General features: G+C 32.4%; 3 protein-coding genes across 3 annotated transcripts; 1 reads left to right on the forward strand and 2 right to left on the reverse strand.

Annotated features, from left to right (window-relative positions):
* The first annotated feature begins 7,780 nt into the window (after positions 1-7,780).
* On the forward strand, positions 7,781-9,191 carry LOC133035870 (zeatin O-glucosyltransferase-like). The gene is made up of 2 exons (XM_061112299.1): positions 7,781-8,402; positions 8,452-9,191. The coding sequence occupies exons 1-2, from the start codon at positions 7,781-7,783 to the stop codon at positions 9,189-9,191; spliced, it is 1,362 nt and encodes a 453-aa protein (XP_060968282.1).
* A 3,704-nt stretch (positions 9,192-12,895) lies between these two features.
* Positions 12,896-14,687, reverse strand: LOC133035871 (uncharacterized). The gene is made up of 2 exons (XM_061112300.1): positions 13,400-14,687; positions 12,896-13,097 (listed from the first exon to the last, which is right to left on the reverse strand). The coding sequence occupies exons 1-2, from the start codon at positions 14,685-14,687 to the stop codon at positions 13,063-13,065; spliced, it is 1,323 nt and encodes a 440-aa protein (XP_060968283.1). The 3' UTR covers positions 12,896-13,062.
* Positions 14,688-15,420: 733 nt separating this feature from the next.
* On the reverse strand, positions 15,421-17,097 carry LOC115710087 (zeatin O-glucosyltransferase). The gene is made up of 2 exons (XM_061111554.1): positions 16,290-17,097; positions 15,421-16,145 (listed from the first exon to the last, which is right to left on the reverse strand). Exons 1-2 carry the CDS (start codon positions 16,998-17,000, stop codon positions 15,603-15,605), a joined length of 1,254 nt encoding a protein of 417 aa, XP_060967537.1. The 5' UTR covers positions 17,001-17,097; the 3' UTR covers positions 15,421-15,602.
* Positions 17,098-17,183: the final 86 nt, after the last annotated feature.

Here is a 17,183-nt window from a genome sequence, read left to right on the forward strand (position 1 = left end):
ATTTAAATATAAAAAGTATATTTTTTATTTGATTTTTGTAAAAAATAAATTTTAGGATCCATATAGTATCAAAAGTTCAGAAAACAAAAATACTAATTATTCTTATATTTATTTATGAACTATCTATCTAGTAATATCTAATATGTGCAATGAAAGAGCCCCACCCCAAATAATAATCTCCATTGGTGATTTTGTTAGTGATGAAGAGAAGATCCCATCCCCAGTGAGTGTGAAGAAAGTTGGGATCAAGAAAAAAATTAGTGGGAAGCAACCAAACTGTAAAAGACCCGCTAAAAAAATCTGCACATAGCCACATGTAGATGAAGTATCCAATTCAGATTCCGGTGGAAGAATTATTCATGCTCCATCTATAAAGGTCCTTTATTTTTGGTCTTTTTTTCTTCTGTTTTTTTTTTTTTTTTTTTTTTTGTGGTGTTTCTTATTATGTTTTGTTGTGTATCGTATTGTAATATTTTTTATTATTATTTATTTGATTTTAGTGTTTATTTTTTTTTAAAAATTTATATTAAATATTTTTTGTTAAACTTAATGGGTTGATTTTGTTTGTTTTTTTTTCGCTCTTTATTATTAATTTAAAATTGTTTATTATTTTCAATCGTTAATTATTTTTTTTATGGTTCATATTTAGAATATTACATCTGTATATTTTTAATAAACCATCTTCTCATTGATGTTATTGTTTTGTTTATTGTTTTGGTTTTATTTTTTTTTTCATGTGTGTATTTTAAGTACTTTTCATATAAATTTATTCATCGTGTTTATTTCATGTGTTTATTTATATTAGGATTGATATTTTTATTTCAAACCGGAGTCAAGGACAAAAGCAAGACTCTCTTATACATCGGATTATAGAGTTGTTCAAATCATAAAAGATACTCTTACAGAAGAGCAGAAAAAGTTGTTTAGGAAGTCTTGTATTGTATTGGACAAATGATTGTTATTCAAGAATTTGAATTTCAATCTCAACTTTTGCATCAAATGTTTATGAGGGAAGTCTTGTATTTGTTTTGTATTTTTTAATGAATATGTAATATTATAAATGATGTATAAAATAAAATATATTACTACATAATATAATTATAAACATTTATTAGAATAACATAATAAACACACATCTAAATTTTATTTTGATGCGTTTAAAACTATAAATAAACACACTTCTATAATTTAAATAAATTAATGTTTATAGTTTTGATATTATATCTTTATAGAAAATTAATTAAATTATATTTATTCCAAATAAATGAATAATAAATATTTCTTTCTTATTATAAAATTATTTTGTTTATAAATGTTAGAACTGTTTAACATTTATTAATTTAATTTTATAAATTTGTTTATTTTGTGTTTTTATAAATATTTTTAAATATTAAAAACTTCAAAATCATTATTAAAATAAACATGAAGCATTATTATTATGATGTCACACATGAATCATAATAATATATAATACACATTTTATTGTTTTTTTAAATTATATATAAACACACTTTTAAAATTTATATACGTTAATGTTTATAATTTTAATGTTGTATTTCAACATAAAATTAATTAAAAAATAGTTATTCAAAATAAAATGAATAATAAACATGTATTTCTTAATAATTTTTTTTTATTTATAAATATTAAAACTGTTTAATATTTACTTTTAAAATTTTCACAAAATTGTTTATTTTGTATTTTTATAAATATTTTTTATCCTTAAGAATTTCTAAATCATTGTCACAATAAACATAAAGTATTGGAAAATTCTATAATGCACCCCCTTAAAATGGGTATATTGATACACCCCTATCTGTTTTAGCATCTAAAATAATTTTTTGGTCAAATTTTTTCTCATAGTCATGTACGTTATAGTTATTTAAGATATCCTGCAAAATTTTAAGAAATTCGGAAAAGTTTAACACACCGAAAACTGCGTTCAAACAGTGCGTTGCATGCGTGATTATTTTATTTTATACGCGTGTAAAATAGACTGTTTGAACATTATTTTCTATATTGTAAATTATTCCGAATTTCTCAAAATTTTGTAGGATATCTTAAATAGATATAACTTACATGAATATGAAAAAAAATTAGACTAAAAAAGTTTTCTGGATACCGAAACAAGTTAAGGGTGTATCAGTACATCCCTTTTATAGGGGTGCATTGTAGAATCACCCTATGGTATTATTATTATCATGTTAAACATGAATCACAATAATATATAATACACATTTTATTGTTTTTTAAAACTATAATTAAATAAACACACTTTTAAAGTTTCTATACATAATTATTTTGATATTATATTTCAATGAAAAATAATTAAATTATAATTAATCAAAATAAAATGAATAATAAACATTTATTTTTTAATAATTAATTATGTTTCTTAAAAATAAAACTGTTTATTATTTATTTATTTTAATTCCACTTCTATTGTTTATTTTATGTTTTTATAAACATTTTTTATTTTTAAATATTTCTAAACCAGTGTTATAATAAATATAAAACATTATTAATATCATTTCAAACATAAATCATATTAATATATAATAAACAATAACAACATTATTATTCAACAAAAAAATAAATAATAAATATTTTAAACAAATTATTGTTAGTATTGAAATAAATATTTTTTTTTATTTCTCCATTTAAATTGTAACACTTTTTGTATTCTACGGTTTAAATTTATTAACTAATTTATTTATGTCTTGTACATATATATCATGTATCTTATTATTAAAATAATATTAAAAAATACTAAAACAAATAAACAAATGGTTATTTTTCATATACGATTCTTACCTATCGGTGCCAAAAATTATGTATGGTAGCTTACGATTTGAGATTTGTTGCTTCGTTGTGCATCAAAAAAAAAAAAAACTTCTGAAACAAATAACATTCATATAGTTGAATAATTTTCTTTTCTTATTTCAATGTCATTGTAATGACATTAATCAACATATTTTGATGAAAAAATGGTTGTGTGTATACATTAAAGTGCTATACATATAACAATTTGGAGTAATTTGATTCAAAAATTTTAAATTACCACATTCTCTATAATGTATTAATTATATCTAAAAATCATAATAATGTGTTAATTTTTTTAAAAATATCATATATTAATTTTATTTAAACATAAATATCTTAATTTAAAAATCTACCCTATAATGATATCTTTATATATTAAAAGTACCTATTTAACGGCATTTCTTCGTTTAACAGAATATTTTTTAAAAGAATATTCTGTTAAATTTAACGATGTTAATAGTTTGATCTCCCGTTAACAAATAAACCCAATAATTAAAACCAAAAAATTAAATAATCTTTTTTTAAATTAAAAAAAATTATATTAGCCACATATCTCTCTAACAAACCTTATATCCCAAATTTTAATATTTTTTTTTTGTTATATTGGGTGGCTTTTTATTTTTTTTAACGTTTTTTTTAACATAAAAACTAACGGGAGATTAACTTCTCCCTTAACTTTCAAATCCTTAATTTATCTTCATCTATAATTTTCTTTTTTTTTTTCAAATCTCAAACCCTATATCTTGCACCAAACAATTGAAAGGTTATGGAGACGGCCGCGTGAAGCCTACCTCTGTTCCAATTCTTCTTCTCTTCATCGTGAAACTCTTGAGAAAGAAGAAATCCCAATCGATCAATCCTCTCTTCTTTTCAAGAAATTAAAATTGTCTGTTCAGGTTTAATTTTAGGTAGTAATTGAATAATATTCATTGAGTTTTCTTTACCATATATATTCTTTGCTTTCTTTTTCTATTATACTGAACAGAGAAAAAAATTTGAATGTTTCATATTACCATGAAAATTTGCTGACTTGTAAATTTGTAAATTTGCTTATGCTTTTCTCTCCACACACAATACTTGGTCATGGTATTTGTTCTACAATCATAGATGTAAATACACCAATGTGAATTTGATATGTTCACTTAATCATGTTCTGTTTTGAGTATTTCGTGACCATGTATAATTAAACCTTGTGCTAAATTTATCATTGGCTTAGAATTAACTCTTGTTCTCACTCTTTCAAGAATCTAAGTACCAACTAGAGTACAAAATAATTCATTATCACCCACTATCAAAATTGTCCTCTTCTACCTCATAAGCTAAATGAATAAGTTAATATATAGCTACGCAGTCTTTTTCAAAGTAAAATATATTAACTTATTGTGGACCTTTTTTTCTTCTTCAGTAAGGATACCAAGCTAACTATACAGTATACACAAGACATATTGTTATGGTCTTCTTTTTCTAACTATACAGTGTAATGATATATTGTATGTTGTAATTATACAGTGTAATAGTACTGAAATATTAGATGTTGTGATCTCCAGAGATGTTGCTATATATATATTATTATTATGTACTGCACACTTCAATTAAAGTCATACGATGAGAGGTATACATTCACAATCAATTCACCATTCAAACTGCTAAATTGATGGAAGATTAAAATAAAGTTCTACTATGCTTTGTTTTATTTTTTATCGGGTATTCTATATTATTTTATTTAATAATTCTTTTTCTCTATTTTAAGATGACATGACACTTATTTCTCGTTACATAATGTTTCCTTTCAATTTTGTAAAACATATATATTTTTTATTTGAATTTTTTAAAAATAAATAATAAATGTTAAAATCATATGTTCTTATGACTTATCATAAATTATTTTCTCACATTAAGAATAACTATTATATGAGTATATATATTGAGATTAACGTACTTTTTATTATTAATAACAATGTACATATATATATCATAAGTTTATAGAACAACTATGTTTTACTTACCAAATGCACTGACACACAATTTACTTTTATAAAATAAATTCAAATAATTATACTAATTTAGTAACCATAATCTAACAAAAATAAGACTAAACCTTAAATAAAACTAACATTTACGTGGCTCAGCACGTAACATTCTACTAGTGTTATTAAAATGGCTCTAAATATGGACTCTTTTGCTATTCCTAGTGTAAATACATAGAGTAGTGGAAATGTTGATGTTTAAAAATCTACAGATATTCAACATAGTTAATCAAAAAAATCATGATTATATATGTATTGATTTTTAAAAATATTCCATACATCGATCATGGACGTGATTTGTATGATTAATACAAATTTTATTGTTTATTAGTAGTATCATTATAATGATTATGTTTTGTAACTATTAATATACAATTAGTCATAAAAATAGTTACACAAATCTAATTATGTTAAATTGACTCATTAATACATCTATTATAATTAAATTAAGAATTTGTATGATTTTTTTTAAATATGTTTTCAAATGTGTATATTTTTAAAATTGATTTTTTTTTATACATTTTTTGTAATAAAATTATTTTTATTTTACACTAATGAAAAAACCCTATTTTAATTTACTACATGTATTCGAAATTTTCTTATGATAAACAATCCAATTTTTTTTTTTACCAAATAGAATACTTCACCACATATTTTTGAAATAAAAGTAAAAAAAAAAAATTGTAATTACCACTCATCTATATTTATTGTTAATTATGATTTTTTTTTCTTTTAAACATTAACATGTATCAAATAATCTCCCTTGAACTTTTCAAACCGTTAAAAATTCTCGTAAACTATTGAGATTATTAGATTTAAGGACTTTTGTCTAATTTTACTAATAAAAGTCTTACATGGATAAAAATTAAGGGGACACAATTTAGTACATGTCAAAGTTCAGATAATACGATTTAGTAAATATTAAAGTTTGAGAGTAAAATTTAGTACATAAACAATCATTACGTTAGTAAAATTGAATAAAAATTTTTAAGTCCAACAATTTCAATAATTTAATAAATTTTTAACGACTTAAAAAATTCAAAAAAAATATAATTTCGAGATGAAGAAACAAACATCCTAATTCTTTATTATTTGAGAAGACTCTTGAATCAATGCTGCAACACTCAACATTATTATTATTATTATTATTATTATTATTATTATTATTATTATTATTATTATTATTATTATTAGGGTTATTTGCAGCAAAACTCCTTTAAGTGGACAGGTTTTTACAACTAACCCCCTAATCTAAAATTTTGGTGGTAAAACTACCTAAACCACTAGTCCGTTAGCAGTTAACCCTTTCCATCCATTTTTGGCTGTTAAGTGCCAAGTTGGAATGTCCACGTGTAAACAGTGTACACGTGACACAATTTTATTGGTCCACGTAAATAAATATTTAAAAAATAAAAAATTAATTATTTTAAAAATAAAAAATTAAAAAATTAAAAAATTAAAAATTAAAAAAATAATTTTAAAAAATAAAAATTAAAAAAATTTAATTACACTTCAATTGCCTTATGACTTCTTCAACAATCTTACATCGCTGTTCTCAAGAAAGCTCCTCGAGGTTGGATAAAAATTCCAACTGTGGCTCTTTTTACAGAACCATCATCGATCTGAGCAGAACTCAAGCCATTAGTTGTCCTATTGCGTGAAGAATCTGAATTGAAACTATTGTCTACAGATCCTAGTGACATATTGCTGAAATCCATTTAGAGTCGAATGTCATTCATGGAACTGCTAAAGTTAGCTATGGAAGTCGAAGAAAACTCCAATAACTGCGGTGCTTCTGGTGCTATATAAAAATTTTTAAAATCAGAAAAAATAACTGGTGCTTCCTTTTTTTCTTTTTTTCTTTTTTTTTCCCTTTTTCTTCTTTTTCTTTCTTTTTCGTTGTTCACTCAGCCTCAGACCAGATCTACCACCATCGTTCTTCGCACGACACCACCACCACCTCCTTCCCAAATCTCCCTCGAACATACCACGCAGATCGACGTTGAGCCGAGAGTAGTGAGGGAGAAAGAGACAGATCTAAGGAGAGGGGTGCGGAGAGAGTGGGTCGGGGTTTTGGGGTCTTCGTTGGGTTCATGCGATGGTGATGCTAGGTTGAGATGGTGGTACTGGGCTGCGATGGTGGTGAGTTGCCATGGGTGGTAGTGGTGGTCAGGTCTGCAGATGAAAAAACAGGGAGAGAGAGAGAGAGAGAGAGAGAGAGAGAGAGAGAGAGAGAGAGAGAGAGAAAGAAGACTGGTGACGAGTCGGAGAACGGCTGAAGAAGAAGAGGATGGTTTGGCCTGGGGGTGGTCGGAGAACGGCTGAAGAAGAAGAGAAAAAGATAGAGGAAGAAGAAGAAGAAGAAGAAGAAGGGCGGAAAAGAAAAGGAGAATTAGGGTTTTCTTTTTTATTTTAAAAAAAAAATTGTTTTTTTAATTTTTAATTTTTTAATTTTTAAAGAAAAATAAATTTTTTAATTTTTTATTTTTAAAAATAATTATTTATTTTTATTTTTTTAATATTTATTTACGTGGACCAATAAAATTGTGCGGCAGTACATATGTCACGCGACATTCCACCATGGCAGTTAACAGCCAAAAATGGATGGAAATGGTTAACTGCTGACGGACTAGTGGTTTAGGTAGTTTTACCACCAAAATTTTAAATTAGGGGGTTAGTTGTAAAAACCTGTCCACTTGGGTTTTGCCGCAAATAACCCTTATTATTATTATTATTATTATTATTATTATTATTATTATTATTTATTTATTTATGTGAGCATGCCATAATCGTTGGGTTTCTTCATTATAAAAGAGAAGATAAGATAAGGTATACATATTCCAGAGATTATTTGTATTCAAAACTTAAAAACTAAACCTAAAGCAAAAATCTTATAATCTCTTTCCCACAAAAAATTGAAAGAAATAGTAATGGACACTATTGCAGCTTGGAAATTGAATGATTCATCAACATCATCACTTGTGGTTGTAATGGTTCCATTCTTAGCTCAAAGCCATTTGAACCAACTCCTTCAATTTGCCAATGTCGTTTCCTCATACGACATTCCAGTCCACTACGTTAGCTCAACTCTTCACATCTCTCAAGTCAAGTCTCGAGCCTCAAACCCAATTCACCAACTTACCAAAATCCATTTCCATGATTACCCACTTCCATTTTCATCATCATCATTATCATTATCGGATGATGACGAGTCCTGCTTTACAGCCAAGTTCATCGAAAATTGGTTTCCTTTATTCGAAGCCTCACCACACCTTCGCCAACCGATTTTTGATCTTCTCCAATCACTGTCTCAATCCACAAAACGACTTGTCGTTATTCATGGTGTTATGATGGCTTCGGTGGTTCAAGATGTCGTTCGTATCCCAAACGGAGAAGCCTACTCATTCAATTGCATCTCTGTTTTTGCTAACTTTGTATATGGGTCTCTCTCCTTTGGACGAAACGACGTCGTCCCAATAAAGAATATACCGCCTTTGGAATCATGTTTTCCTGCTGTGATGAAGGATTTTTTTGGAGAAAGAGATGAAGGTGGTGAGATATCAAAATGGAGAGATTTTCAATAGTTGTAAAGCTATTGAAGGAACTTTTCTACAAAGTCTTGTAAACGACATTGGTGTGGAGAACAACAAGGTTTGGGCTGTTGGGCCTTTACACCAAATCACAATAACTAATAATAAGGACAAGTGGTTATTGGAATGGTTGGACAAACAAGAGCCAAATAGTGTGTTGTATATTTCTTTTGGAACCACACCTGTTTTTTCAGATGAAGAGATTAAGGAGATTGCAATTGGGTTAGAGCTAAGTGGGGTTAAGTTTATTTGGGCATTGAGAGAAGGAGATAAATTTGATGTTTTAGGTAGTAATGAAGAAGGTGAAGGACCCCAAGTTCCAGATGGGTTTGAGGAAAGAATGAAGGGAATGGGAATTGTGGTGAGGGAATGGGTGTCCCAAGTGGAGATTTTGAGGCACAAATCAATAGGTGGGTTTATGAGTCATTGTGGATGGAATTCTTGTATGGAGAGTATAAGTATGGGAGTGCCTTTAGCAACTTGGCCATTGCATTCAGATCAACCTATTAATGCTCTTTTTATCACACAAGTGTTGAAAGTGGGTGTGGCTGTTATGGAATGGGAGCAGAGAGATGAGGTTGTGAGTTCATCCATGATTAGCAGAGCTGTTAGGACATTAATGGCTTCAAATGAAGGTGGTGAGATGAGAAAGAGGGCTGAGAAATTGGGTGCTGAAGTTAGAAAGTCTACTGAAGAAGAAGGTGTCACTCGTATGGAATGGGATTCTTTCATTGCTCATATCACTAGATAGATTCAAAGAGAGCACAGGGATCACTTGGCACTTCTTATTTTCTTATTAGGCATTCTCTCAATTTTAAGGAAATTATGAATAATTTAAAATGCCAAAAATATGATTCAAATAAGTGTCTATTTTATTTTGTACTGGTACAATTAACTATTTTAAACTATATTTTTATGTCATAAATTTTTTTAAAATTTCTAAAAAAATGTGTAGGATCCCTTAGTATACACGGTTATAAAAAGAAATTGGAATATAATTTCTATGGTTTGTGACTACATGAGAAAATCGTTCAAATAATGAACATAATACAATAGAAATGAAATTCTTTTGATAGTTATTATGATTTAAAAGAATTTTTGCTTTTAAAAAAAAATTATAATAACAAAACTCTACATTGTTTCCGTAAAATAAGTTAATTAAACATAATTTTTTTTATATTTTTTTTTTGAAAATGTTAATCAAACATAATTTAATGTACTTGAAGTTTCTGTAATACATTTTATGAGAGAAAATGCAGAGAAAAGATGAAGAGAACAGAGTAAATTGCTCTGTTAGATCTGTTATTATTTTCCAAACAGTATGTACAATTACAAGAAGGAGACTCTTATTTATAGTGAGCTGAGTTAGTTGGGAATAACTAACTCAGCTGATACAAAGTGAAACAGACCAAGAATTGGTTATATCAGAGTCGGTTGTAAGGGTAGTCTTGTAATATTGTAATAGCCCCCCTCAAGCTGTAGTGTAGATATTCGAAGTGTTCAGCTTGGAGACAATGTTGTTGAAGGGTGTTGGTAGCAGAGCTTTGGTAAAGATGTCGGCCAGGTTGTTGTTTGATGAAACATGAAGTAACTTGAGGACGCCTTGTTGAACTTTTTCTCGAATGAAGTGGCAATCGATCTCAACATGTTTGGTGCGCTCATGGTAGACTGGATTTTCACTAATGTGGATAGCTGCTGTGTTGTCGCAGTAGAGAGAGGCAGGTTTGTTGAGTGAGATGCCAAAATCTTTGAGGAGTGCAAGGATCCATGTGACTTCGGATGTGGCATTAGCCATGGCTCTATATTCGGCTTCGGCTGAAGAGCGAGAAACAACCTGTTGTTTTTTGGATTTCCAAGAGACTAAGGCTTGTCCAAGGAAGACGCAATACCCGGAAATGGAGCGCCGTGTGTCTTGACAAGCTCCCCAATCTGCATCGGCAAAGAAAGATAACTGAACGTTGGTGGGGGACAGATTGGTCTCAGCATACGCAGATAGTTGGGGAGTGGAGGTGGCAGGGAAAAAAATGCCCTGTCCAGGAGTCCTTTTGAGGTATTGAAGTATTCTATGAGCAGCGTGGAGATGAGGTGCTCGAGGAGAAGATAGAAATTGACTTAGGTGATTGACGGCGTAAGTTATGTCAGGCCGTGTTATGGTGAGATAGATCAATTTGCCTATGAGGCTTCTATAGATTGTAGGGTCGGACAATGGCTTGCCTTTATCTTTGCTAAGCTTGAGATTGGTTTCCATAGGTGTTGAGGCAGGCTTAGCGCCAAGATAACCCGTATCCGTGAGTAATTGGAGAGTAAAGGGCCGTTGAGAAATGGAAATTCCATTCTTTGTGCGACCAATTTCGAGTCCAAGAAAAAATTTTAGAGTGCCTATGTCTTTAAGTTTGAATTGTTTATCGAGAAAGATTTTGAAATGAGTAATTGCCATGTCATTGTTGCTAGCTACGATAATGTCATCGACATAGATTAAGATGGCGAGAAAGAAAGTATTGGTGTTTTTGATAAAAAGTGAGTTGTCGGATAGGGATCTAATGAAGCCGGCAGTGGTGAGAGTAGTGCTAAGCTTTTCATACCACTGTCGGGAAGCTTGTTTTAACCCATAGATACTCTTATTGAGTTTGCAAACCGAATCGGGTGGTGCTTTGTAACCTGGAGGTAATTTCATGTACACTTCTTCATGGAGATCGCCATGCAAAAAGGCATTGTTAACGTCAAGTTGATGAACGTTCCAGTTGTTCATTGCTGCAAGAGCTAGCAAAATTTTGAGTGTGTTGAATTTTGCTACAGGAGCATAGGTTTGAAGGTAATCGATTCCCAGTTTTTGATTGAATCCTTTGGCGACGAGACGAGCTTTAAATCGTACAACCTCACCTTGCTCATTATACTTGACTTTGTATACCCATTTACATCCAATGGCTTTGTGGCCGGGAGGTAATTTGGTGATAGTCCAAGTATGGTTTTTTTCAAGGGCCTGAGTTTCATCGTCCATAGCGAGGAGCCAATGTTTGAATTGGGAGGCTTCACTATACGAGGTAGGCTCAATGTGAGAATAGGCAGCTAAAACAGCCGCTCGGAAGTGGGGGCTAAGTTTGGCATAAGATATGAACTCCTCAATGGGGTAAGCCGTTGAATGAGTGTGGCATACATAATCATTGAGATGAGGTGGTTTGGTAATCTGACGGCCAGCTTTTGATTTAATTGCTGGAGCTGGTTCAATTGATTTTTGTGTAGTGGGAAAGTTATTATGTGTTGAAGCATCTGGTGTGGGAATGACACCAGTAGGTTCAACATGAATTGAAGGGTTATTGACACCAATGGAAGGTGTTGTTGGGTGAGTATTAGCAGGGGTTACTGGTGTGAGAGTAACACCAGTAGGTGCTGATGGTGTGAGAGGTTTGTCGACACCAGAAGGCTTGTGATTGTTGTTTATTGCTGGTGTGGGGACAACACTAGGAATCGGTTCTGCAGCAGGGTCATATTTGTTGTTTGTTGCTGGTGTGGGAACAACACCAGTAACATTGTCTTCCTTAGTGTGAGAACCCGTAGCAGTAGTAGTTGGATGTTGAGTATGCATATTATTTGTAAGTGGATTGGTGAGATTTATTGAACGATTGGCAGGTATGCAGTGAGATTGAAAAAATATATCGATGGAATCGTTGGAACCTTGACCAAGAAAGGGAAATACGTTTTCATGAAAGATGACATCTCTTGAATGGTAGATTTGTTTCGTTTGGATGTCAAGAAGGGTGTAAGCCTTCATGCCATGTGGGTATCCAATGAACACGGATGCACGACTTCTTGGTGAAAATTTATGCCTAGTGGAGGTGAGTGTGGAGGCATATGCTAAGCATCCAAATACTCGGAGATGGTCATAATTTGGTGGTTTTAAGTGAAGTTTTTCAAAGGAGGTACTGCCTTTTAGGAGGACCGAAGGAGTTCGGTTCATGAGGTAAGTTGCAGTAGCAATTAAATGTCCCCAATAAGCAAGGGGCAAATGAGATTGAAAACATAAAGCGCGTGCAATGTTAAGGAGATGTTGGTGTTTGCGTTCAACAACAGAGTTTTGTTGAGGACGTTCAACACATGAGTGGTAATGAATTATGCCTTTGGAGGCATAAAAAGCGGACATTGCAAGTTCTTTAGCATTATCAGATCGAATTGCTTTAATTGTGGAATTGTATTGTGTGCAGATCATGTTATAAAATGTGGGAAAGATAGTTTGCGCTTCAGCTTTAGTTTTAAGCATAAAAGTCCAAGTAAATCGAGATGCATCATCAACAATTGTGAGGAAATATCGATAGCCTTCTATACTAATTATGTGGAATGGACCCCAAATGTCCAAATGAAGTAAATCAAAGGCATTTTCAGCAAAGTTATGGTTGGAGATAAATGGTAATTTCTTTTGTTTTGCAAGATGGCAAATATGACAAAATTGATTTGCTGAAATGGGAAAACTAGAGTTAATTCTTTTATTGAATGTATTGGAAATATACATTGAAGGGTGACCAAGGCGTGAATGCCATTGATCTACATTATTATGTAAGGAAAGACAACAATTGGGCTGAAGTATGGGGTTGTGCTCTTGTTGAATTGCATAGAGTTTCCCAAGCCGTTTAGCTGTCCCAATCACCATGCTCGGAGAAGGAGCCTGTATAGAGCAAGAATCATTAGAGAAGATAACCTTATTAGGGGTATTATCAATGAAGGCAGTAAGAGAAAATAAGTTGATATTAAAGGTGGGAACAAAGAGCACATTTTGAAGTGTAATATGCTTGTTTAGATGGACTGTACCGATCCCTTTTACTGGTATGTTTGCACCAGTAGGAAGCACCACATGTGTGGGAAAAACGTTGCTGGAAAAAGTTTGAAAGAGGCTTCTTGTGGCACACATATGATGAGTTGCCCCACTATCAATGATCCATGAATATATAGGAAAAAGATTTGACTTACCAGCCATGTTGGAAGCAGCTGGGAGAGTATTGATGTCCTCACGGGTAGCATTTTGAGTCAATTGTTGGCTGAGGAGGGAAATGAGTTGTTGGCATTGTGTATTCAGATCTGAGTTGGATGTTGAAGTGGGAATAGCATCGGAGTTAGCGCTGGTGTGATTGGCAGCGGGTTTGGCCTTTTCTTGCTTCTTTTTATCACCATAGCCGGGAGGAAAGCCATGAAGGAAGTAACATTTATCCACATAGTGACCTGGCTTGCCACAATTAGTGCAAGAGGGTCTTGGCTTCTTGGATTTTGGGGGAGGATTGTTTGAAAGCGCACGGGCAGAGGCAGCTGAAGGAACTGTGGAAGAGCCAAGAGTGCGTTGTCTCTCTTCTTGAACAATCATGGCAAATACCCTTGAGAGATTGGGTAGGGGTTCATTGAGGAGAATTTGAGCTCGAACCGAAGCGTAGGACTCATTTAAACCAGTAAGAAACTGTAGGACCTGGTTTCGGTTGTAATATTCTAAAAAAACTTTCATTGCACCACAAGTGCAAGAAGTGTTGGGTTGAAATTCTTTTAGCTCATCCCAAAGGATTTTGAGCTTTGTAAAGTAAGAGGTGACGGAGTGATCACCTTGTTGAAGATGTGTTAATTGGGTTTGAAGTTGAAAGATTCGAGGGCCATTTCCCTCATTGAATCTTTCTTGCAAATCATGCCACATATCGGTAGCAAGATCAAAGTACATGATACTTTGTGCTATCTCGGGGGAAACGGAATTAACAAGCCAAGACATGACCATGTTATTGCAACGAATCCAAGAAGGGAGAAGGGTGTTACCAGCGACTGGGCGAGGAAGAGAGCCATCAATGAAGGCAGATTTGTTCTTTGCCGTGAGAGCCATCATAATTCCTCGTTTCCAAGATTGGTAATTGGTGCCATTGAGCACGGTGGAAACTAAGACTAATCCTGGGTGATCTGCATTGCTGAGGAAGAACGGGCTAGATACATCTTCATGAGCCAATCGATCGGCTAAAGAACGTCGAGCCTGAACAGGAGGATCAGTAGCAATAGGTGCAGGAGAGGAGTTTGCTGGTGCGATCGGTTCTGGTTCGTGCTGGATCCGAGATCTTGGATTGTTGTTCCGTCGAGTAGCGATCGAGGTATCCATTAATGGAGGTGCGGAAGTAGTGTCAGGGTTAGACTCCGGGTGTTGGTTCTCAGAAGTAGATGGGGGAATGCCATCCTGAGAACGGGTTGTGGGTCTAGCCATTGAAGAAGGATCTTGATTGTCTGCTGATACCATATGAGAGAAAATGCAGAGAAAAGATGAAGAGAACAGAGTAAATTGCTCTGTTAGATCTGTTATTATTTTCCAAACAGTATGTACAATTACAAGAAGGAGACTCTTATTTATAGTGAGCTGAGTTAGTTGGGAATAACTAACTCAGCTGATACAAAGTGAAACAGACCAAGAATTGGTTATATCAGAGTCGGTTGTAAGGGTAGTCTTGTAATATTGTAATACATTTTGAGTTAAATTAAGCTAAATGAAATGAATCCAGTAAAAAATGATAATTGAAATTCCTTAAGCATAAATGATTTATTTGTAACTCATTTGAATTTGGGTGAGATTTGATTTGAGGTAATGAAATGGAATAAAAATGAATAATTTTTATTAAAATTCTACTGCAATTTAAAGTATTGGAAAAATCATTCCAAATCATCATTTTAGTGCATAATATGAAAATATTTAATAATTTTTTTATACCTTTTGAATTTAATTTTATCACATTCTCATTCCTATGATACTTTAAAGTATTGGAAAAATCATTCCAAATCATCATTTTAGTGCATAATATGAAAATATTTAATAATTTTTTTATACCTTTTGAATTTAATTTTATCACATTCTCATTCCTATGATACTTTGATTCATACAAGAAAATAAAATAAATTATTTATTTATTTTGAAATAGTTTATATAATAATTTTTTTTAAAAAAAAAAAATACCATACAGAAGTTTGCTAGAGCTCTCTTACATCATCTCACATTCAATTTCATACATATTATATATAAATATATAAATATTATTAGTAAAAATAGTTATTAAATATAAACCACTTTAGAGAAGAAAACACAGAACAATACCAACTTCATAGAATAACAAACATAACTTACTCAACCAACCACTTCTAACTCTGCTACGAGTGTCTTCAACTATCTGGTAATATGTCCAATGAAAGAATCCCACTCCATACGACAATCACCACCTTCCTCAACAGATTGTTTAACACCTTCACTCATTTCCACAACCCTCTTCCTTATCTCATCTCCTTCTTCTGAATCTGAACCCATTATTCTCCTCACACCTCTGCTAATCATGGAAGAAGTAACCAACTCATTTCTTTGACTCCACTCCATTACAGCCACACCCACTTTCAGAACCTTTGTAATCAACAATGCATTGAAAGGTTGGTCTGATTGCATTGGCCAAGTCAATAAGGGCACTCCCATTCCAATACTCTCCATACAAGAATTCCAACCACAGTGACTCATAAACCCACCTGTAGATGAGTGCCCCAAAATCTTCACTTGGGGCACCCATTCCCTCACCACCATTCCCATTCCCTTCATTCTTTCCTCAAACCCATCTGGAACTTGACTCAATCTCTTCCCCAAATCAACTAACTTATCTCCTTCTCTCAAAACCCAAATGAACTTCACCCCACTCTCTTCCAACCCAATAGCAATCTCTCTAATCTGTTCATCTGATAAACTAATCAACGACCCAAAAGAAATATACAAAACACTGTTTACCTCTTGTTCATCAAGCCACTCCATTAATCTCTTGTCTTCATTACAATCTGTTATTATCATTTTATGTAAAGGCCCAATTGCCCATACCTTTCGGTTTAACTTTCTTTCTTCGTTTTCCAAAATCTCTATCGAAGACCCTTCGATGGCTCTGCAACTGTTGTGAAGAGACCCAGATTTGAAATCTGATATCGGAAGTTTCAATTGGGAAGCTAGGAATTCTCGAGAGAAATCTGGTAAGCACGACTCCATTGATGGAATATCTTGACTTGGGATTGGGAGATTATTACTGAGTTTTTTATTAATGGCTAAACCCATAAACACAGAGAGGGGATGAAAGGAGTAACATTCTGCGTTGGGAAGAGAAACGACATCCTGAACTGCCGAACTCATTAAGACATCGTAAACAACGACGAGTCGTTTTGAGTTTTGTGAAAGTGAGCTGAGAAGAGCGGCGATTGGTTCTCGGAGGTGAGTCGAGGCTTGGATCCTGAGGATTTGGGCTTGGAAATTCTTGGTTCTGGTGTCAAGAAGGAGAAGAGGATCAGTGGGTTGAGGTTGAGGGTGGAGAAGTGGTATTTCGAAGCTGTGGAAATGGATTTCGGTTGATGGGTTTGAGGATCGAGATTTGAGTTGGGTAATATGGAGAGTTGAGCTAACGTAGTGGACTGGGATGTTGTATGAAGAAATGACATGGCTGAGTTTTAGGGATTGGTCTAGATGACTTTGAGCTAGGAATGGAACCATTAACACCACAACTGAAGATGATGATGAAGAAGAAATCGCCATTGATGACGTCATTCTTCACAGAAAGTTTCTGTAACTGTCAAAGAAAAATAAAAATAATAGTTTGAGAGTAATTCCTTTATAACATTTGATTGAAAGTGAAATGAAAGAGTTATTTTAAAATATCTTAATACTATACACTATCTATAATCATAATTAATTTTTTTTTTTTTTTGAGAAAATAAACTATGTTTGAAA

Source organism: Cannabis sativa, chromosome 3 (genome assembly GCF_029168945.1).
Source record: "Cannabis sativa cultivar Pink pepper isolate KNU-18-1 chromosome 3, ASM2916894v1, whole genome shotgun sequence".
NCBI lineage: Eukaryota > Viridiplantae > Streptophyta > Magnoliopsida > Rosales > Cannabaceae > Cannabis > Cannabis sativa.

Bases quoted from the DNA above. Each gene is read 5' to 3' on its own strand.
- LOC133035870 (XM_061112299.1), top strand. From the start codon at position 7,781: ATGGACACTATTGCAGCTTGGAAATTGAATGATTCATCAACATCATCA. The intron at 8,403-8,451 runs GTGAGATATCAA...AAGCTATTGAAG, and splicing joins TGGAGAAAGAGATGAAGGTG to GAACTTTTCTACAAAGTCTT.
- LOC115710087 (XM_061111554.1), bottom strand. From the start codon at position 17,000: ATGACGTCATCAATGGCGATTTCTTCTTCATCATCATCTTCAGTTGTG. The intron at 16,146-16,289 runs GTATGGGCAATT...TCAGATGAACAG, and splicing joins AAAGAAAGTTAAACCGAAAG to ATTAGAGAGATTGCTATTGG.
- LOC133035871 (XM_061112300.1), bottom strand. From the start codon at position 14,687: ATGGTATCAGCAGACAATCAAGATCCTTCTTCAATGGCTAGACCCACA. The intron at 13,098-13,399 runs GTAAGTCAAATC...TGCTCTATACAG, and splicing joins AGCTGCTTCCAACATGGCTG to GCTCCTTCTCCGAGCATGGT.